The sequence below is a fragment of the Hippopotamus amphibius genome, chromosome 13, assembly GCF_030028045.1.
Source record: "Hippopotamus amphibius kiboko isolate mHipAmp2 chromosome 13, mHipAmp2.hap2, whole genome shotgun sequence".
Classification (NCBI taxonomy): Eukaryota; Metazoa; Chordata; class Mammalia; order Artiodactyla; family Hippopotamidae; genus Hippopotamus; species Hippopotamus amphibius.
The window spans coordinates 33,682,106-33,704,257 of record NC_080198.1 but is presented as its reverse complement, the minus strand read 5'-3'; the positions used below and the strand labels follow the sequence as shown (position 1 = coordinate 33,704,257).

Sequence of the window (22,152 nt, the reverse complement as noted above, 5' to 3'; positions counted from 1 at the left end):
TAACAGAGGCTGCTTCCCAGAGGAGGCAGGAGTGAGGTGGCCCAGAGGATGGACACGTGTCAGCTGGGAGATGCCAAAGGAGGGCTTCAGACAGAAGGCCTGAAGGAAAAGATGGGGTATCTTAGAGGACAGGAAGGGAATTAGGGCTGGTCGGTGCCGAGTTTATGGGGAGGGCTAATGAGTGAAGATGCTAGAAAGTCAACAGGGGCGAGTGTCCAGGGCCCTGCCAAGCCATGGAAAGGTTCCTCTGCAGAGCAATGGGGATCTCTGAATGGTATTGACAAGAGGGGTCATGATTAGATTTGTGTTTTGGAAGGTCTCAGTCTAACTACAGTGCAGAGAACCGTGTTTGATGAGAGAAATTAAAATAAGAACGCTCAAGTTTTCTCTTCCTAATTGTGAGCTTTGGACAAAAACAAAGTTTCATAATCTGGGTATTCTGGAGTCAAAAGTGATGGGAAGGCTGGCATTGGCCTGTGTGGATGGTGGTGTTACTGGGCGTGTGCGGTGTTACTGGGCGTGTGCAGTGCTCCGACCAGTACCCGCAAAGCCTTCTATAGGGGAACATCAAAGCCTCTCCTTTCCAACATCTGTCCTCATTCATATGTGACCCACACATGGGTTCCTTGGCTCCATGAAACCAAATGCAGGAGCAGGAGCCATATCCGCCCAAGTTTGATATGCTCTTTCTGTCCCAGCTGGACCATGTGCTGCCAGACATGCTCAGGGAACCCCTGTGTTTGGAGTCACCCCTAAAGGATTATCAGTTAACTGTGTACACACTGAACACTGCCATCCACCAACATGTGCTCTACAAGTTTCCTTCTCAAACAAGAAATGAATGAAGTCTGTGTTTGCACTTAAACACAATTTTTTTCTAGGGGCACTGGTTGAGAAAGTCCCTTTATGTATGAAGATGAATTAAGCCTGTGACTGTGCTGCTTTTTTGTTTGTGTGTGTATATATCCTTAAGTGATTGTGTACCTTTCAAATGCTTAATTGTTTCCTCTTGGCTGTTTCTTCCCTTTACAGTATAACGAGGAGCTTCACTATGTGGAACCTTGCCTGAATGGAACATTGGTGCAAGCAGACAGGACAAACAAGGAGGTAGGGCCTGCTGCTGGGCAGGTGCATCAGGCGTCATGGCACACCCATCTCCCTCACGGTGCTCACTTACAATAATTCTGTCCTAGTTTTTAGAAACTCATCAAATATACTGCCTTTTCCTTGAGGGCCTTGGAACCCCAATGTGTAGAACATTTATGAAGAGGCCCTAATAAAATCATGGCAGTAAAATAATTTTATTGAGTTTAAATGCTCACTAGTTCTGAAACAATTGCATTGATTTTCTTTTTCTTTTCCTCTAAGCACATCCCGTATTGTGCTTTTCACCCATATTGACACCATTGAAAGAAAATTGCTCTTGCTGAATTTTCGAAGAAAATTGAACCCACTTGTTATATCTCTTTTGCACTTAATAAAATTGATTAGGTAACTTTTGCGGTAGATATTGGGATAACTTGACTCCTCAATTAGAAGGTAAGCTTTACAAAGCTAGGGATGATATCACTCTCTGTTGGATCCTTAATGCTCTGAGCATTGCCTGCTCCATAAATATGTTGCCTGGAACAAAAGGAAGATATGTGAATGGAGAACTTAGGAAATGGGATACATTTCCTTTCCAGTTGGAGCATTCTTGGAAAATTCCCAGAATAGATTCCTATAAAATTCTGTTTTTGTTTGGCCATCTTCAAATCTGTCAGTACAACCATCACAGCCACCACCAATCACCCCTACAGGGCCAGGTGACAATTTAGGTTGAAAGTGTATCTGTGACTACAACAATGTCGCACCTCCTGGGACTCATAGCTGTCATTACTTATCTTGTTTTGTTGTATCTGCCATGTGGGTACAATAAAATGATGCTCCTCCCCTGGAGAGCAGATTCCCATGAGCTGCCTGAGGACGATGGCCAAGGTAGCTCTCTATGATGGACTGAACCCCTAGTCCAAATGGCAGAGAGTGCCAGGGGTGCTATCCTAGATGGAGGTGGTAGAAGTTTGGGCATCTCTGAGGGAGTGAACAAGAGAGGATTGGGAGAAGTTCATTACAAGTGGAACACAGAGTGAGAAGGACATATTATACCAGAGTTAATATTCAAGCTTCAGTCTGACGGGGAAGCAGCACTATAACAAGCTTTGCTTTTAGGAGAGAGAAACAAGTGTATTGTAGTTCAGAGAACAAGTGTATCCAGGGAATGTTTATTCATGGTCATTTTTTAGGCTAAGGTGGGAAAAAAAAAACAAAAACTTACAGCCAAGTTTCTCTAGGGACTTTCTCTTTGTTTGGCCATTGCCTGGGTATAGAGTTCATCCCTGTCCCAATTTTGTAGCATTGAAATATCTCCCAGAGCCTTAAATAGGTGTCCAGTGATGGTGCTTACAACATTAAATAGAAAAGATACTTAAAATGCTTCCTTTAGGTGGCTTCCCAGATGAACAAGGGCAGTATGATTTTTGGAGATATGACGTATTATGAGTGAAAAAATTGTTAGAGCAAATGAGCTAAGAATTTATTTAAAATTGCCTTTGAACTTATGGATGTTGAAAATTGAAGTTGCTTTTGTTAAAATTAATACAGAATTTTGATTCTGCCAGTATGGAGTAGCCACATTTTAATCAGATCACTCCCCTTACAACTGAAAAACCCTGGACGTGTAACTCCACAAATGAGAATAGGAAGACCTGCAAGGTAGAAAGAAGGTGAAGTGCTTAGGCTTAAAGACATGGAGGTGAGTTCCCTGGGTTTCTTATTGATTCCCATATATTCCAAACAGAGCACTCCAGAAGCTTCCCATCTGGGCCACAACAGGCACAGACAAAAACAAACAGAAAAACAAACTTCCAAGAAAAGCCTGTTTCCTCTTGCCAACGGACCAGGAAAAGGATGGCTTAATAATAAAAAACCTTTGTGACAGTACCTTTCCTACTCCAGCCAAACACCAGTGGAGCAAACATTAGACCAGGCCTCCACAGTTTCAGCAGGCTTAGACAGGAATTTGATCTTCCACCCCACCCACAACCACTTGGCCCTGGTGCCACACCTCAACAGAGAGATTCACTACTGAGAAAACAGAAAAAATAGGATCCAGAGTCTCATTGTATACAATCCCAAATGCCCCAAATGCAATTAAAAATTCCTTGTCATCCCAAGAACCAGAAAAATTACAACATAAATGAAAAAAGGCAATCAACAGAAGCCAATATTGACATGAATCAGATGTTGAAATCAAAATTAAATTTTGAAAATAATTTTTAAAAATTAAATTGTTTCAAAAGCAATTAGGAATTCTTTTGAAATAAATAAAAAAATATAAAAGCTCAGCAAAGAAATAGAAGTTATAAAAAAGAGCCAAGTGGAAATTATAGAACTGAAAAATACAGTCACCAAAATAAAAAGCTCACAGGATCAGCTCAGTTGTAGAGTGGAGATGATAGCAGATAGAATCAGTAAACTTCAGGACAGATCAATAGAAATTATCCAGCCTGAGCAACAGAGAGAAAATAGGTTGGAACAAAATGAATAGAGTCTCAGGGACACGTGGGAAAGCAAAAGGGCTAGCATTCATGTCATAAAAGTCTCAGGAGTTGAGAGAGTGGGACTGGATAGATATATGAAGATATGTTGACTGAAAACCCGCCAAATTAGCGAAAGGCATAAACATGCATGTTCAAGAGGCTGAGAAAATTCCAAGTAGGATAAATCCAAGTAAATCCGTGGGAAGATAGTATAATTAAATATAATTACATAAGGAAAAAAAAGTAATATCTGCTGGAGAGAAAGGACACATTATTTAAATTACCAATTTGAATAACAGCAGATTTCTCATATGACATCATGGAGACCAGAAGGAAGTGGCATAGCATTTTTCAAGCACTGAAGGAAATGAACTGTCAACCCAGAATTCTATATTCAGTGAAAATATTCTTCATGAATGAAGGAGAAATGAAGACATGCTCAGATGAAGGAAAACTGTGAGAATTTGTTGCCAGCAAACTTGCCTTTAAAGAATGGTTAGAGAATTTCTCCAAACAAAAGGAAATAACAGAAAAAGGCTCGAAACTTCAGAAAGGAAAAATATATAAATAGTTAAATATAGGAGTAAGTATGATATAGTATCTTAATTCTCAGAAGTTTTTAAAAAATTTTATTGAAGTATAGTTGATTTACAATCTTGTGTTAATTTCTGCTGTATAGCAAAGTGACTCAGTTATACATATATTCTTTTTCATATTCTCTTCCATTATGGTTTATCACAGGATATTGAATTATAGTTCCCTGTGCTATACAGTAGGATCTTGCTGATTATCCATCCTATATATAATAGTTTGCATCTATTAATCTTGAACTTCTAATCTTTCCCTCCCTCGTACTCCCTCCCTTTTGGTAACCACAAGTCTGTTCTCTATGTTTGTGAGCCTGTTACTGTTTCATAGATAAGTTCATTTGTGTCGTATTTTAGATTTCCTATATAAGTGATATGATATGGTATTTGTCTTTCTCTTTCTGCCTTACTTGGCTTAGTATCATAATCTCTAGGTCCATTCATGTTGCCGCAAATGCCATTATTTCATTATTTTTAATGGCTGAGTAATATTCCATTGTGTGTGTATGTGCGTGCGTGTGTGTGTGTGTGTGTGTGTGTGTGTGTGTGTGTATCCATTCATCTGGCAGTGGACATGTTGTTTCCATGTCTTGCCTATTGTAAATAGTGCTGCTGTGAACATACAGGTGCATGTATCTTTTCAAATTATAGTTTTGTCTGCGTATATGTCCAGGAGTGGGATTGCTGTATCATACGGCAACTCTATTTTTAGTTTTTTTGAGGAAGCTCCACACTGTTTTCCATAATGGCTGCACAATTTATATTCCCACCAACAGTGTAAGAGGGTTCCCTTTTCTCCACACCTCAGGAGATTCATAAATCATATTTGATAGTTGAAACAAAACTTATAGCATCATCAGATGTGGTGTCCAATGTTTGTTGAGGAAATTCTTAAGATAATTATATTTGAAAGTGTGGAAGGTAAAGGGACCTAATTAGAAGTAAGATTTCTACATTTCCCTGGAAGTGGTAAATGCTAATACCAATAGATTGTTGTAAATTATATATTCATATTATAGTATCTAGAGCAACCATTAGGAAAGCAATAAAAAGAGGAATACTTAAAAAGTAACTCACAGAAATATAAGAAAAGAGAAATAGAAATGAGAAACAGAGGAAATGAACAGGAGAAAGAGGTAAAGTGGCAGACTTAATCCCTAACATATCACTAATTATCTTAAACATAAATGGTTTAGGCACACCAATTAAAAGATAGATATTGGCCAAGTAGCTTTTGAAGAAATGACCCAACCATATGATTACTACAAGAAATTTGCTTCTATTACAGTGACATAGGTATGTTGAAAGTAAAAGGATGGGAAAAGATATACTAAGCAAACATGGAAAGAAAATAAAAGTGGCTATGTTAACATCAGGTAAAGTTTTCTGCAGAGCAAAGAAAAATACTAGAGACAAAGAGGGACAGTATGTAGTGATAAAAGGGTCAGTCTACCAGGAAGAAGTAACAATTCTAAATATGTTTGGACCCAGCTAGAGAGCTTCAAAGCACTTGAAGCAAAAATTAAGAGTTGAGAGTAGAAATAGAAAAACTTACAGTTATAGTTGGAGACTTGTACACCTCATAGTCAGGAATTGCTAGACTGTTAAACTGAAAATCAGCAGGGATATGGAGGAACTGAACAACACCATCAACCAGTTAGATCTAGATACCATTCATAGATTACTACTAAGTAATTCATGGGTCAAAGAGGAAGTCTTGAAGGAAATTTTAAAAATATAAAACCGAATGAAAATGAAAAGACAGTGTATCAAAATATGTGGGACAAAGCTATAACAGTGTCCAGAGGGAAATTTGTAGCACTCAATTCTTATGTTAAAGAGGAAAGCCTCAGACTAATAATCTAACTTCCTACCAAAAGAAACTAGAAAAAGGAGAGCAAAATAAACCAAAAGCAAATAGAAGGAAGAAAATCATAAAGCACAGAAACCAATTATAGGCATACCTCATTTTATTTTGCTTCAGTTCATCATACTTTGCAATAATATTGTGTTTCACAAACTGAAGGTTTGTAGCAACCCTGTGTCAAGAAAGTCTATTGGCACTATTTTCCCAACAGCATGTGCTCACTTCATGTCTCTGTGTCACATTTTGAAAATTTTCACAATATTTCAAACTTTTCATTTTTACTGTATTTGTTATGGTGATCTGTGATCAGTGATCTTTGATGTTTCTATTGTAATTGCTTTGGGGTGCTACAAGCTGGGCCCATGTAAGATGGTGAACTTAATCAATAAATGTTGTGTAATTTAATGCTATTCCTACCAATTCTAGCAAGGTTTTTTTAGACATAGACAAGGGTATTCTAAAGTTTACATAGAAAGGCACAGGACCTAGAATAGTAAACAATCTTGAAAAAGAAGCAAGTAGAAGGAATCAATTTACCCAATGTTAAGGCCTATTACATAGTTACAGTAATTAGGACAATGTGGTATTGAGGGAGGAGTAGACATATAGATCAATGGAGTAGAAGAAAGAACACGGAAATATACCCACACAAATATGCTCAACTGATTTTTTTACAAGAGTGCAAAGACAAATTCAATGGAGAAAAGTATCCTTTTCAACAAATAATGCTAAAGCAATTGAACATCCATAAGGAAAAGCAAACAAACAAACAAAAATTTAACCTTGGCTGAAACACTACAACTTAAACGAACTTAAATTTAACCTTGGCTGAAACACTACAACTTAAATTTAACTCAAATGGATCAAAAACTTAAATGTAAAATGTACAGCTATGACACCCTCTGGAAAAAAACAAGAGAAAATCTTCAGAAAATCTAGGGTTAGACAAAGAGTTCCTTAGACTTGACGCCAAAAGCTCAATCCATAAAAGGAAAATTTGATTAAATGGATCTCATTGAAATTAGAAAATAATCTTTTCTATGTGAAGGACCCTGCTGAAAGGATGAAAAAATATGTGGTTTGCAAATATCTTCTCCCAAGCTATAGTTTGGAACTAGCTATCTATACGAATATACTATCTGTAAGCCACATATAAAGTACAAATATATAAAAAATATATAAATAATGCCAACTCAAGAGTCCAAACAATCTAATTATCAATATAAAATGGGCAAAAGACATAAAGAGACATTTTGTTAAAGAGAATATACAGGTGGTAAGTGCATGAAAAGATACTCAGTATCAGTAGCTCTGAAACACAAATTGAAACCCCAGTGAGATATCACTACACACCTATTGGAATGGCTGGAATAAAATAAATGAATAAATAAAATAATAAAAACATTAAATGCCAGCTAGGATATGGAGGAACTGGATCACTCATACCATAAACTGCTGGAGGGAATCTGAAATGATACAGCCACGTTAGAAAACATTTGGCTGTTTCTTATAAAACTAAACATGCAATTATGACATGACCCAGCCATTGCACTCTTGGGCATTTATCTCAGATAGATGAAAACTTGTGTTCAAACAAAAACCTGCACACAAATGTTCATAGCAGCTTAATTTGTAAAAGCTAAAAACTGGAAAGAACCCAGATATCCTTCAGTAGTTAATAAACTATGATATATCCATACCGTGAAATACTACTTAGCAATTAAAGAAAATAACTTGGACAAATCTTCGAATATTTGGGGAGTTATCCTTAGTGGAAAAAGCCAATCCCAAAATAATATATACTGCACAATTCCATTCATATAACATTCCTTTTTTTTTTTTAGGTTATTTTTAAAGGTTTTTTTTTTTTTTTTTTTTTTTTGATGTGGACCATTTTTAAAGTCTTTTATTGAATTTGTTACAATATTGCTTCAGTCTTGTGTTTTGGTTTTTGGGCCAGGAGGCATGTGGGATCTTAGCTCCCTAACCAGGTGTCGAACATGCACCCCCTGCCTTGAAAAGTGAGTCTTAACCAGTAGACCTCCAGGGATGTCCCATATAACATTCTTGTAATGACAGAATTATGGAAGCGGAGAACAAATTAGTGGTTGCCAGGGGTTCAGGGTGAGAGTGGGGAGAGGTGAGTGGTTATAAAAGGGCAGCCTTGAGGGAGCCTTGCTGTGATGGGATTGTTATGTATCCTGACTATATCAATGTCAATACCCTGGTTGTGATATTATATCACTATAAACTATATATTATATTGATAGTATATATATATATCACTGTATACTATAGTTTTGCATCATGTCATTGGAGAATACTAGGTAAAAGGTATAAGGCATTTCTCTGTGTGATTTCTGACAATTGTATAACTAAAGAGTTTAGTTAAAAATAATTTGAAGTGTACGAGGAAATCTTAAAAAGGGGCTTTATCAAATTAGTGTGAACAGTTAAACAATGTGTGTTAGGTTGCTTTAGTTGCCTTAAAAAAGTGCTAATTTTAGTTCAATTTCTAATGGCAAGGGATTTTGGTGTTCTTACCTTGTTTTTTGGAGAAAATATCAGAAGACAAAGCATTTATTTTTCACTGGAATCTTGGGATATTTTAAGGCAAAGATGAGCTCTTTTGGCTAATTTCAATCAGTTTCCATTTTTATCATCAAATAGATGTTCGGCCATGTACATTCATCATTCACATAGTGGACATGACAGAAACTAGCAAATTCGTAGAAAGCAAGATGATAATTTACATCAGCTCACCTAACTGCAGAATCCTAGGATGGAAAAGTCTGAACCTAAGGCCTTGAACATGGTGTCAGGAGTCATCCCCACTCTCCCCAGTGCCTCGCCTATGTGTCTTCTGTGGACTCTGATTCTGCAAGTTCAGGTGCCCATTCTGGATCCATAATTGCGTCTCCAGTGGGTGGAGCAACCCAGCCAGCAGCCTGGTCCCGGTATCTACAGCTGTGGCAATGAGGCAGGCCTGTGTTGGATAGACCTGCTTACTTTCCCAGAAGGAAGAGACTGGGCAGCTAGGCCAGTACCTATGAGGTTGATGCTCAGTAGAAGCATGAATGAATGAATGGGTGGATGGATGAATGGATGAATAGATAAGCCACCTGGGAGAGGATTCTGGTTGAAAAATTTTTTTTTATTTCAATAGAAGATCCACAAAACATTGAAAACAAAAGCATGAAATGCATTACATTTAAATATAATCAGGATAATCTGAACTCGATTGTGAGTGAAATTATCTGATTCCATGGTTGGCATTCCTCACTGATCTGTCTAGTTCAGTCCAAATCCCCTGAATGGCAGCTTTGAAGGCATTTTCTCATGTTCTTTGTGAAATAGGGATGGGGATTGTGACCTTTTGTGTAAACCTTTGTACAACTGGCAGTGTGCAGGCATGTTGATGCCAGCCTTCCATCCTGTGAGTTCAGTAATTCTGACTGAAATATGCCAAATCCTCTGGGATGTTTCATTCTTCACTCAGAATATCCGTATATATCCTGACAAGGTTCTCATGACAGCCAAATGACTGAGATTCTTTCTTACCTTTTCATCTTATGACGATTTCCCTGGTGGCCACTGAAATGCTACTTGCAGTTAATGAAAGGGTATGAGAGGGCTTCTAGAAGGTGACATCTGGGATTATTATGTCATGTACCTTTATTCCAAGGACAGCTAACTCTGGTTTCCCAATATTTAGGTGACTGGATAATTTTAATTAAAGCAGTATTTGATAAAATTCATTTTAAACATTTGAAAGAGGAGTGAGAAAATCTTGCTGTCTTGAAATAAAAGAAAATGTTAGGGCAAAAACACTGGCCTTGGACAGACTAAATAGTCCTGTTTCACAGATTTCCTGTGATTTTGCTTGACATGGCCCCATGATACATCATCCCTGAACAAGTGATCTTGAGGTTCTGTTAAGTTTTTGTTTTTCTCTTTTAAAGGTATTGTTTATTGTCTAGAGAGAATTTTGCTTTGCTGCTTTATGTAACAAATAACTGAAATATTTTTCTTTAAGGAAAGAGGAACCATGACAAATTGGGTGAGCCTGGAGTTTAAATATAGAATTCAAATGAGTAAACTCTCATCCTAATCTATTTCAGACCTTCTGAACCATTCACCAGACCTTAAAATGAACCTCCTGTGGTCTCTCTCGGGGGAGGGAGGAAGATTAGTGATATGGTTTTTCTCTGGTTTTATAATGAAGATATTCTGAAATCCACAGAATTTCATGGCTCTGTTTAAGATTCATTTGTATTTGTTGCAAAATCAACCGACCTTAGAAACCCATGTCACTCTCATCTTCCTCTGCAGTTTTGATCTTTTTCCATGGGAACAGGAGACACTGAACTTCTGTGAATTAACAGAAATACACATCACAGTTGCTGGGTTTTCCCCAGTGTTGTCTCTTCCAGCCTGAACTTTGTCAAAAGAGGCATCCTGGATTCTAAAACTTCCCACTTCCTACAGCTTTATGGGCATCTTGTGTATAGATGGGTGTACTTGTACAGATTTGCCAATGTTATGGGAGTGAGGGTATATTATTAACTGTAAGCAGAAAGTAGCGCTTCTGCACATTGGTGAATGTTGCCTGCCCAAACACCAAGGGAGGCAAAATTGCAGAAGAACAAACACTAACCCATTTTTATTCAATTCAAAATTAATAAAAGGTAGTAAGAATTGCATTGCTTTAAAAAAGTCACAGTACATTAAAAATAGAGAAAAATTAAAAATAACAAATGTAAATAAATTTTTCTAGATCCAATATAACTTAACACAATGAAGCTCTAAACAAGAATAAGGTTGATTTATGTATATTACCATAAAAGAGTAATGATGGTCTATAGTTAGGTGAACTACAAGCATGAAGTTGTACAGCAGATCTCTACAACTTATCTTGGAATATTGAATTATTGGGCTGCTCCTTATTAAGTCTTCCATCATATGCCTCCTGTTTATCTATCCATTCTCCTTTCTTTCTATTATGACATTTCCCCACCCCTTCTCTCCATCATCTTTTTCTCTCTCCCTCCTTCCTTCCCTCTTTCTTTCTTTTTCCAGCCATATTAAAATTCCTATAGTCTAGAAGTCATTGTGCACCCTCTTGAAACCTTACCTGTGTTCTGTTTTCCCTGCCTGGAACATACAAATTTTTCCTTCCTATTCTCCCACATCTCCTTTGCCCGATTAACTTTTGCATCTTCTGATCTCACATAAAATAACAGTGCCTTCTGTGGTTTCCCCTTGAGGCTGCATGGTGATCTGGTTTCTCTCTGCCCTTCGCACTGGCCAGGGTCTCTTGGATGATGTTGTATTTACCACTGTTTATACTACATGCAGTAGGACCAGGCTGTCCATAAAGAGCACTGAACGGAGGAAGGAAGGGGCACATCAGAGTAAGTCAGTCTCCTAATCAAAGCCTTCCCAAAGTTTCCTGTTCCACCTAGAATGAAACCTAACCTCTTTTTCCGTGAGTGCAATGTCTGCCGACCATTCTATCCTCTTTCTTCATCCACTCTGGGCATGGAGTCTGTTTCTTTGTCATCCTGTTCTGCGCCATGCCCATTCCCACCTCTTCAGGGCCTCAGCACCAACTCCTTCTCTTGAAAGAAGTAGAAGCGTTCCTTTTTGGTTAGATCTCAGCCCAGAGGTCACCTTCCCTTACCCCTCCTCCATGTCACCCTGCTCTTACTCATGTGAGCCCTTATGACAGATGTTCCTTTCTTTTTATTTACTTGTTCATTTGTCTGTCACCTACAACCTGAAATATTCTGCATTTTATCATTGCTGCATCTCTTAGAAGGAGGCCTTGCCTATCAAAAGTGCTCAGATATTACTGACTAAATAGGTGAATGAATGGAGAAAGGAATAATCATTTTCTCATTCTGCTATAGTTTAACATGAAGTCATAGGTCTTGAGAATCAAAGAAAAAGACAGAGGTAGGCAAAATGATAGCTGAAAAATGGGAGCTGATAACCTGACTTCGGGGGGGGAGGAAGATCAAAACCGGTATAGGTAAAATAGCTAGGAATACATAAGCAACAGCTTGGGGGTGTCTAGGATTTTGATAAAAATTACAGCAATATACCTATATCCGCCAGAGTTACTGTTCAGCATGGCAATTTTGAGTTATTGGGGTGAATTTAAGTTCAGATCAATAGTCTTTATTTTGGAGAAAGAAGAGTAATATTAGAGGTGGAAATGCCTAAGGGTTCAGAACCAAGTTAACGTGGCTGTCAGTCACCACAGTGACCAGCTGTGTGGCAGTGTGTATGTTACCTCACCGCTGTAAGCTGCCTTTTCCTTCCCATCCACAGGTAAGCAGTCACTGTCCCCTTCCTTCCTGTACTACCACATAGGACTCTGGGAAGGTTTAAAGGGAGAATGGCATTAAGGGGTTTTTCAGGGCCAGCTTCTTAACAAATTTGAGTAATTGATTATTTACTTAAGTAATAATGATTAGTAGTGATTACTTAAGAAGTTTTTTCTGCCCCAAATGTTAACATATGGAAAGATAGAGTATATAAAGCATAAACTGCGTTTCTCAGTACCAGCCACTTCCCAGAGCATCTCTCCCGGAGAGACCAGGCCTTCTGCATGAAGTTCTCATGTGCATACTTACCACCAAGCTACCCACCTTGTGACATTTTTAATGGAAACATTAAAACCATTACTCTAGAGTGTGCTGTCCATGGTTTCACAAATATTCATGGGAATTATACAGTGTGGCACAGAAACAGGTCAGCACTTGGGAGGCATACACATGTCATGGGCCATCAGTAAATATAACAATCTGTGAGTAAAATGTGATTAACCCAGAGCATCTGGGCCACCCTAGAGATCACTCCAGACACTTGTAAAAAATAACCTGTCTGTGTCTATAGTCTAGGTTTTGGGCCAGCATCTAAAGTGCAAGAAACCCCTGTCTTACACTAAAACCCAAGTTATTTTTGTGGCAAGTGTCACTGATGGGAAGATAGAAAAGAAAGTACAGATGGGAAGAGGTCCTGCAGCACACTGTAAAATCCTGCCTTGTTGAGTGGCAGGTGCAGCCACCTTAGCTATTCTGCTGCAACCTACTAGAACATTGTGGATGTCAGGGTAATGGGAACCCAGTCATGCCTCCTTCACAACTTCCTTGGAAAGTACGGTGAGACTCCTTACTTTCCAAAGCCGTATATTCTTTCTCCTTTCACTGGATCATCACTGACTCTGGGAGAGGAAGTCAGGCTGTGCCATCTCACGTTTTATGTTGGATGAAGTGAATCCCGGGTGACTTGATCACAATAAAAAGCTATTAGGAACAACCTTATTAAATCGCTATTTTTATAGATTAAAAAATTTATTTCTGTAGATTAAAAAAATTCAGCATTTCTCTATTTTTATAGATTAAAAAGTTTATTTCTGTAGATTAAAAAAATTCAGCCTTTCTCTTATGGCCAGTCCCTGTTCATCGGGAGGCAACCTCAGATGTAACCCATTAGCCTGTATGCTTCCAAAAGGTTGTATGGCTGATTCAATTAATCACTATTAATTTTATAAATTAACTGTACAGGAGCTTAGAACCAAATAAAGTAACTAATTAATAAGAAAAAAACAAAAACAATGTGGCCTTCAGAACAATGGACTTTCATATGCAGATTACCCCAGCAGTGTGGGAAAGCAGCCCTTAGGTCTGCCCTCTAACTTCAATTATTTCTGAGGGATTAAACCTGTTACTATTGCCAAACATGGTTAAAAAGAGCTATGAGAAACCCCTGAAGGTTTTAATGCCGCGTGACTTCGCTCTGTGCTTGTTCCTTAGGTCTGAGTCTGGATGCCAGGCCATTCGAGCATTAACTAGCACACTGGCCACAGGGGCAGAGCCTGGGGACAGTAGGGAGCTGCCAGGGTCTCTGCCTCAGCTGCCATCACCGAGCCTGGGGAGGACCATCCAGATGCCAGGCCCAGACCCTCTGCTCTGCCTGCCAAGGCCCTGGCGGTATAAGCCAGCTGGCACAGGCTGCACACGACCCTCGAGTTTGCGGCAGTTAGTTGCCCGAATCAGGGGTTGGCGCTGAAGGCATTCCTCAGGAAGAAGCTGTTGTCTGACCTGAACCTTGCCAGTTCTGCATCCTCAAGCAGTGTCTGATGCAGCATGTCCCCTCCCTGGGGGAGTGAGGTACAATGGCACACTTGAGTAGAAGACCCAAAAACTAAAGGAAGGAAGCTCCTGCATCCTTGCTCCCTCCAGCCTAAGCCCCCTGAGCTCCCTTCACACATTGTTTGTGTCCTGTTGCTAATTCAAGAGCAGTCTCCTCTCCATTAAATGCGTTCAGTGCACAAAGCAGAAGGTATTTTCACTTCTGTAGCTGCCTCTTATCTTTGGAGAGAGAAGATGTTCTTCTATCTGTAATATTAGAAGATTTGCTTTAAGTCTAGCAGCTTTCTAGGGTATTTGCCGCAAACTCTTGCTGGGTTGAGCGGGATTGACCTCATTTAGCAGCGAGCTGGATCTTAGAGGGAAGCATCTAGCACAAATCAGTGTGCCTTGGTTGAAAGTGATATCTCATGATCATTCCACTAAGGGAGTCAGAAAGCTGAACGCGTGTCTTTTCCCCAAGGACTGGTTTGGTTTTGAGAACTACAGACTGCCGAGTACTGAGGATAATGGGGTATGCTGTGGGGCACTGAGGGAGCTGCCTCAGAAATGGAGCCTCCTTCTGTACGTGCTTTTGGCTTTCCTTCCTTGACAGCTGTACGAGCCTCCTATGCCATGGCTTCATTGTGTGTACGTCTAATGAGCCGTGCATGGACGCTGCAGGTCTTAGAAGGGGCAGTTCACTGAGTGCAGCTCTGACTCAATGTCTGGAGCCCTCCCCGTCATTCTGCTCCCTGGATGCTCACTGGACCTCCTTGTCCAGAGGTTTCTGTGCTCATTTTTGTTGATAATCAAGTGTTTATCTATCCATCTATTATTTTTTGATGATGCCCAGATTGTGTGCCCAAGGCCTTGCACTTGGATTTGTGTGACCTAGAGGAGCCGACCAAGACCACTCACTCATGTTTTTATTGTGGGCACATCAAGTTGGATGAGACTGGTCACATTTGGCTAAAAGCATTTTGACTTAATAATTTCTAAATTCTCATTCTTTCTGGTCATCAAGGCAATGGATGATTAAAACTTGGCAGCTGCGCCTAAGAATCTCAAGAACAATATTAAACAATGTGTAGATTCCTGAGCCCACTGGAGATCTACTGGATTAGAATCTGTCGGTCTGGAGTCCCAGGAAGTTTTTTAAGTTTATGGGTACTTTTGTTGAGGTCTGTCCATGAACCTACTATTAGATATCATTGGGATCTAGTATAACCCCTAAACTTTTGCTCCAGTCACCCTACAGAAATGAGTGATTCTGCTTGGATTTGTTTGGATGTGGAAGCTTCGTTAGCATGGATCTTCTGATCTCTCATTACTGTTTCCATTCCAAGCCTTGGGAGCCTGATTTAAATGTATGAGTTATTTTTGGAGTAAAAGTATTAAATATTTTCATGGTTGTGAGATGCCTTCTAAAACTTCATTTTTCCTGATGTTCGACACCAGCTAATTTTAGTAGCTAGCTTATCAAACTCTGTGTACAGTTCCCAGTTAAGGATAAAATGTTGTGTTCTTGTTTTAGCCTTTAGGACACTGGGAAATAAAACCAGGCATTGATGAAAATGAGGAGACATTTATGTAGAGACAAAATCCATGAATGGAGACAGTCTTCTAAGACAATGCCAAGTTCCTGTCCCTATGTCTGCACCAAACCACAGCTGCCGTCAGGACTGGCTAAATTGCAGGGCCTAGTGCGAAAAGAAAATGAGGAACCACTTGTCCAAAAATTAAGAATTTCAGGGTGGTGAGAGCAGATCATTAAACCTGGGCCCTTCTAAACATGGGGTCCTGAGTGAAGCCAGGCCAGGAACTGGTCTCATTTATTAGCTCTGAGAATAAATATTTCCTCTTTTTTACCTCTTTGTAAGATGGCTTCAAAAGAGCATTTACATAATAATAAGAAGGAAACAGTTCTGAGTTATTGCAGAAAATTTTGAGGTAGGTAGACTGAGTTTTAGGGTTCTGTATTTTTTTTAAACCAGTGTTACATTTGTTTCTACTTCACTTGTGATGATGTGAAAGTTTATCTGACCACTAGAGGAGGTATCTCTTCTTTACTATCACCCCAGAAGGAGCTTCCATTGGGACCTTTTAAAAAACACCAGCCCCATAATCTGAGATTTCAAACTGGAGTTGAAGCAGTGCAGTGTCTGCTGTTGTTTAGACATTTCCATTGTCTGAAGTTGAAGGCTTTTGTGGGTGGTCCCCCTCTGTTCGGTGTCACTATCAACAAACGTGTGGAAAGACGAAATAACCACAGATGCGGCCAAGTTTCAATCAGCTCTGCCTTCGCTGGTGAGTCGGTTGCATTTGTAGCACAGGCAGAATCCACTAGGAAGCTGGGCTGGGAGACAGCACTGGCCCTGCCATCCACCCAGCCTGGAGAGTGTAGGTAGGTGATTCCACCGAAGGGGAAGAGGTGCTGTCCCTGGCCTCCTCCTAAACAAGGCTCCAGGACTGCTGAGTTCATCCAACTGTTTTCAGCTCTTTTATTTTCCAAGAATTCCTCCTGCCCACCAGGTTTTCTCTGCCTCATCTATCCACTCTCTTCCTTTCTTTCAACGGCCTGCCCCTCTGAGGTGTCATCGTGTGGGTCTTTCTGGTTCCCTTGACGGCAGGGGCCAGCTCTTCCTCCACTGTCCCCACTGCTCCATGCCCAGAGTCAAGCACCCAACGGGCACTTGATAGCATGTCTGTCTGTTGTGTGGAGCAACTTTGCATTTCTGCAAGTTGAAACGTGGCTTTGAGGCTAAGATTCCAAAATTCGGAATTCTTTCACAAATATGGACATGCTAGGAAGAGGGGGGCTCATCTATAGCAGTGAGGTTTTGTCTGTGTAATGATACTTTCACACTGAAAAAAAGCATTTTTAACATTTATTATTATACAAAATAGTAAAGAATATGGATAGGCAAAAGGAAGAAAATTTTAGAAGTCACATATAATCTTACCAAAATAATAGAGTTGTGTTTATCTTGAAGGCCATTATATCAAATATATGTGCTTTAAAAAAAGGGTAGATTGTAACTTCTTTAAATGTCTTTTAAAGTTAATAGCAACTTGTGATAGGCCTTCTAGTTCCTGAAATATTCTTCCACAATATTTTAGGTGGCTACAGAGCATTTCAACCTCCTTATTGCTGAAAATATAATTGGCTTTCCTTTTTTTTGCTTTTATAAACAATGCTGTGATGAGCATCTGTGTATAAATATTTGAGTATTTGCTTGATTAATTCCCTGTAATAAATTCATAGAATTGAAACTGGGTCAAATCATATTTAACTTTTGCACGCATGTAAGGCTTTTTGTATATTTTAGTTTGTCCATTAATTCAACAAGTATTTGAGTGTCTGCTTTGGGCAAGCTAGACACCATAAGGGTGTTGGGTCATAATGTGAGCAAGACAGATGAAGTCCTTTCTCTCATGGAGATGCTGACTATAAACATACATCTCTTCTTAGCTAAAGTTTCTAGAGCTTGGCACTGTGTTTGGAGTGAACTAAAGCTGTGACTTCTGTCTGCTCTCATATACTGCAGCTGATGAAAGCCTCCCTCCTCCAAGAAACAAACTTGAGTCAAATGAAGGTTTTTATAAAGTTTATGAAGGATGAACTTGGACCTTCACAAATGTCAAAAAGATGTGAAGGGTGAGGCCTGCCTGTTTACACACATGGCATCTCGCCAGGCGAGACACAAAACAGGCACTTCTGTCCAGGTAGCATTTGGACTGTGGACCTCCTCAGTCTCTGGAAGGTTCTCAGAGCTGGCTCCCTCAGAGGCCTCACAAGGAGGGTGATGAACTGCTGAGATAAGGCAGGGAGTCCTCCTGGACCCTGCCTTGCCCTGCTGTGCCCAGCTTCCGTGGAGGCACTGGTTCCACATGAGATATTGACAGATCACAGAGAATCACCAGTTCTGGGCTCACCATCATCATCTTACATGGGATAGTTAGTGCTTCTGCCATTGAAATGAGGTTGTAGCTCAACTGATTACCTGGTATGAATTAATACTCATTGTTCACAACCAGGAGATCTATCTTGTCTCTAATTTGGCACTAGCATTAAACAGCTGCTACCTTCAGACACTTCAATTTGTAACATACAGCATTAAGGAGAAAGGAGGACTGACTCAGACACAGTTCTATCAGGTCTGTACTTTCTCCCCCAAATTGCAAACATCTGGACCAGCCTCTTTAATACCAGCTTTCTTGGACCATTGTGTTTTCACGTTTGAGAAACACCATCTCATGGCCTGCCTTCCCCACTGGAATCTAATGACAGTCTGATTCACTTTGAGGTAGTGGTGTCGTGTCACAAGACGTGTGCAAGTGCTTTTCTGTACAGCACATAGAGGGGGAGCACACATAATAAGGAGATAAGAAACAAATGGTAGCTTTACCCCAGGGGAAAAAAATCACAGTGTGCCCCTAAAGAGTTAGAGAAAAGGATTTCTAGAAAATAGGTGGTCCAGGGTATGGTTTGAGGCCTAGTGGAAAGAGCATGCCCAAGACAGAGGAGAAGGTAATAGTGATGACCACAATATTTATTGGGTGTTTTCTCTACACAAGCCTTGACCTGAGCACTCATGCCCTAGGTCTGTGACATACGTGCCCAAAAGATGGTGTAAAATTCAGCCAGGGGATTTCTCAGACTCTACTGGAGCATGGGAGAATTACCCCAGGGCTGGAGGTGAAGGAGGGTTTGTTACCAGGAGGAATTATATCATGTTGAAGAGTTCATATTTATATGAAATCATCTTGTGGCCTAGTATCGGGTTGGAAGACAGGTATGGAGGCCTTCTGGGTCTCTGACAAACGTGCTCCTGCAGTTTGGGTTTGGAGCTCATTGGTGATAGGACCATTGAGATGTATGAAGGTGAATTTGGAAATTTCCATGAGGAGTTTGACATCAGGATGAGACAGGCATGATCACTGAGACACTGCTCCTCTATTCAGGCTGATTTTATATTGATGTGAGCAGTATCCCTATTTTAGGAGAAGGCAAGTGGTACCATGTCTGTTACCAATAGAGCTGAAGATTGGAGAGCTTCCACAGGGCACTTTTACCTTTAGCTCCTTAACTTTAGTTTGTCACCTGGTGACCACAATACAGAGTAACCTCACAAAGCCAAGCACGTTTGATGAACACCTGCTCTGTAGCTGTCCATCAGAATTCTGCACTCCCTGGGCACTGCCAGATGCTAGGTGTGACCCAGGCCGCAAGGAACAGGGATCTGCACCCTTCCCATATCTCCTTTGCTCACATGCACAATCTTGTTCCATTGGATCTCATCAAAAAACATAGATTCAGCAGTAAAATTAAGAATTTCAAGGCAGTGACGGTGTAGCATTAAATCAAGCACAGGCCCTTTGAGCGTGGGGCCCTGTGTGGCTGTGCATGTCATGTGCCCATGAAAGCAGCCCTGCGTGAGGTCCCTAGGGCTCTGGGTGCTGCCTCTTGTCGGGAATGCCGAGAGCTGCACCCTCTGTGTTGGGAGGGGCCGATTGCATATGGGTTTAGATATGGGACTCTATACTTTGAAACCCACCTTCCTCATACTTGCTCTGCCATCCTGGGCTAGTCTTTCTCCATTCTAAGTCTCCATTTGCCTATGTGTAAAATAGGAACCTAGTAGTACCTTTTAGGGGTGTTTAGGAGGATCAAGTGAGGTGATGGATGAAAAGTACCCAGTGCCCAGCACGCAGTTGTCATCTGACCAGTGCTGGCCGCCATTGGAGGAATTGGGTGAGGCAATTTCTGAAAGCCTTCCCATGGCTGCAGCAACCCTTGTCCAGATGCAATGGGCACAAAATTTGGGTCTGCTAGGCTCAAGTGACCTGAACAGGCATCATTGATAGGTGGCTGTTAGCCTTTCCCGCAAGTAACCCCAGCCAGGACCACCGGCTCTGAACGACTGTGTGGCTGAGGGATTGTTTTGTCTCCTGATGTCCACTTTTTATATTAATCGCCTGCTTTTAATTGGGAGGACTCAAACATTCATTATAATTACATAGGAAGAAACATGATTGCTATTACCACAGAGAGAGTTATCAGTATTGATTCAACTAAATCAAACGCTGGTGGAGGGAGAGGGTTGTTTCACCAGGACCCTCCGCTGGCCTGGATGTTGTGACTGTTTCACAGAGATAAGCGGCCTCGCTGTGCCTGCTGGCATCTGGGCAGAGGCAGCCATGGCACTCGTGCTGGTTCATCTCCCCAGGCGTTAAGCTGCACTAATTGCTTTGGAAGCGAGGCCTTCTCCCAGGCAGCAGCATATGCTGCATGAGTGCCTGAAGCAAAGATAAAAAGCCACCCTCCTCCTCCATTATTGAAGTTTAATAATAAAATAGAACTGTCACCATTCCCAACAAATTGTTTACTTTAGAAAAATAATGGAAACTGGCCACCTTCAGGCACATAGTTGTTGAGGACTGTTTTCCTGGCTCGGCTAATTTTGAACCTATCCTTCGGTAGCTTGCTCTGGAAGACACTCAGGCCTTGGTGTCAGTAAAATCAACCATGCATCTGTCCACTGAATAAAACCTGGCCCTTAAAGGGTGATATCAGTCATTTTTCAAGGTGGGTTAGATTGTAAAGTTGCAAACCAGGAAGTTGGCATAGATGCTTAAGGTGTAAAGTTTTGTAGGATTTTTTTTCAAATATTTCTTTTAGCAAATATGAAATTAAAATAGTGTCACATGTTTCTGTCATCACAGTTATTTCAGATGGCTTCTTTTTTCCTGTAATAGTAGTGAGAGATCAGCTTGATACCTCTTGCATTAGGAGGGAAAAGAAGGCATAGATTAAGGAAGTATCTTACTAAGGCTTATAGAGAGGGCGAGTGGCAGATTGGGAATTGGAATTCAAGCCACCTGGCTCCTGCATGCTGCTCTAAGGCACTGATGTTCTCACTTTTCTACCCAATACACAGAAACTTACCCATCTCCATTTCATAGGGAGCAGAACTGAGGCCTGAGAGCCAAAGCTGCTTGCTTCGGTGTGTCATAGGTGGTAAGTGCTCTAACCAGAACTAGGACTCAGTCTCCTGAATCCTAGTTCAGTTTTATTTTTGCAAAGTCCATGGGGTCTATATACCAGTTGCTAACATACAAGTATAATATGATTGCATTAAATATAAAGTTTTGATCTTTGGTAAGCAGCCACACCTGAGAATAGAAAAAAAAAAATCTGTATTGATAAGGAGTCTGCAGGTTAGTTAGCCAGGCCCCTTCTTTCCCTTTCAAACACTACTTTTGGAGTACACACAATTAGAGTTCATTTTCAGCAGATTATTCCAGGCCATGGGGAGCAAAAGCTATGGCCGTTCTATCTATGTGCACCACGAGTGTGCTGCGTGTGAAGTGCCTGTCTCTGTCTGAGCCTGGACACTCAATGTGCAAACCAGGCAATGCACTAACAGTGATTAAGAAGGGGAGGTGGAGGCATAGATGAGATGAGAAGGAGCATTGTAATGCAGGGGGGTCTCTGGGGAGGTATTGTCTTAGCATGGGTTATTGTGATGGGCGTGGCCATCAAGGTCCTTTGGACTGAGTGGCCCAAATACAGCTAAATCTATTCAGGCAAAAGAAGCAAATTTATTGGCTCACTTACCTGAGAAAACTAAGCATGGCTGGATCTAGGGGCTCAAACCATGCTGTCGTGGCTCTATCTTGCCCCCCTCCATTGTGGGCTCTGTTCTCCTTGGCCGTTACCTTTATTCAGATGAGCTCCTCCTGTACAGTGGCTTCAGGGTTGCTGGCAGCACCAGCTTGCCTCCCTGACCTCTCAGTAATCTCAATGGAGAGAGAGTCTTCTTCCTCCTATTTTAGTAGAAGCCCAACTGTGACCAATGGGATGGAATTTACAGATTAGACAGGGCTGATTGAAGGGCCCACCCCTTGATCTGGGAAGGAAAGAGAGAGGTGTTAGCCTCATTCAATTCATAAAAATTATGGGGTAGTGGGGAAGA

At 40.7% G+C, this 22,152-nt stretch overlaps 1 protein-coding gene across 1 annotated transcript in view; it reads left to right on the top strand.

Annotated features, from left to right (window-relative positions):
* CACNA2D3 (calcium voltage-gated channel auxiliary subunit alpha2delta 3) overlaps positions 1–22,152 on the top strand; it is a 781,884-nt gene that overhangs the window by 369,596 nt on the left and 390,136 nt on the right. The window contains exon 9 of the mRNA XM_057705866.1: positions 1,033–1,107. Coding sequence (XP_057561849.1) covers positions 1,033–1,107 — 75 coding nt within the window. The remainder of the gene's footprint in view (positions 1–1,032; positions 1,108–22,152) is intronic.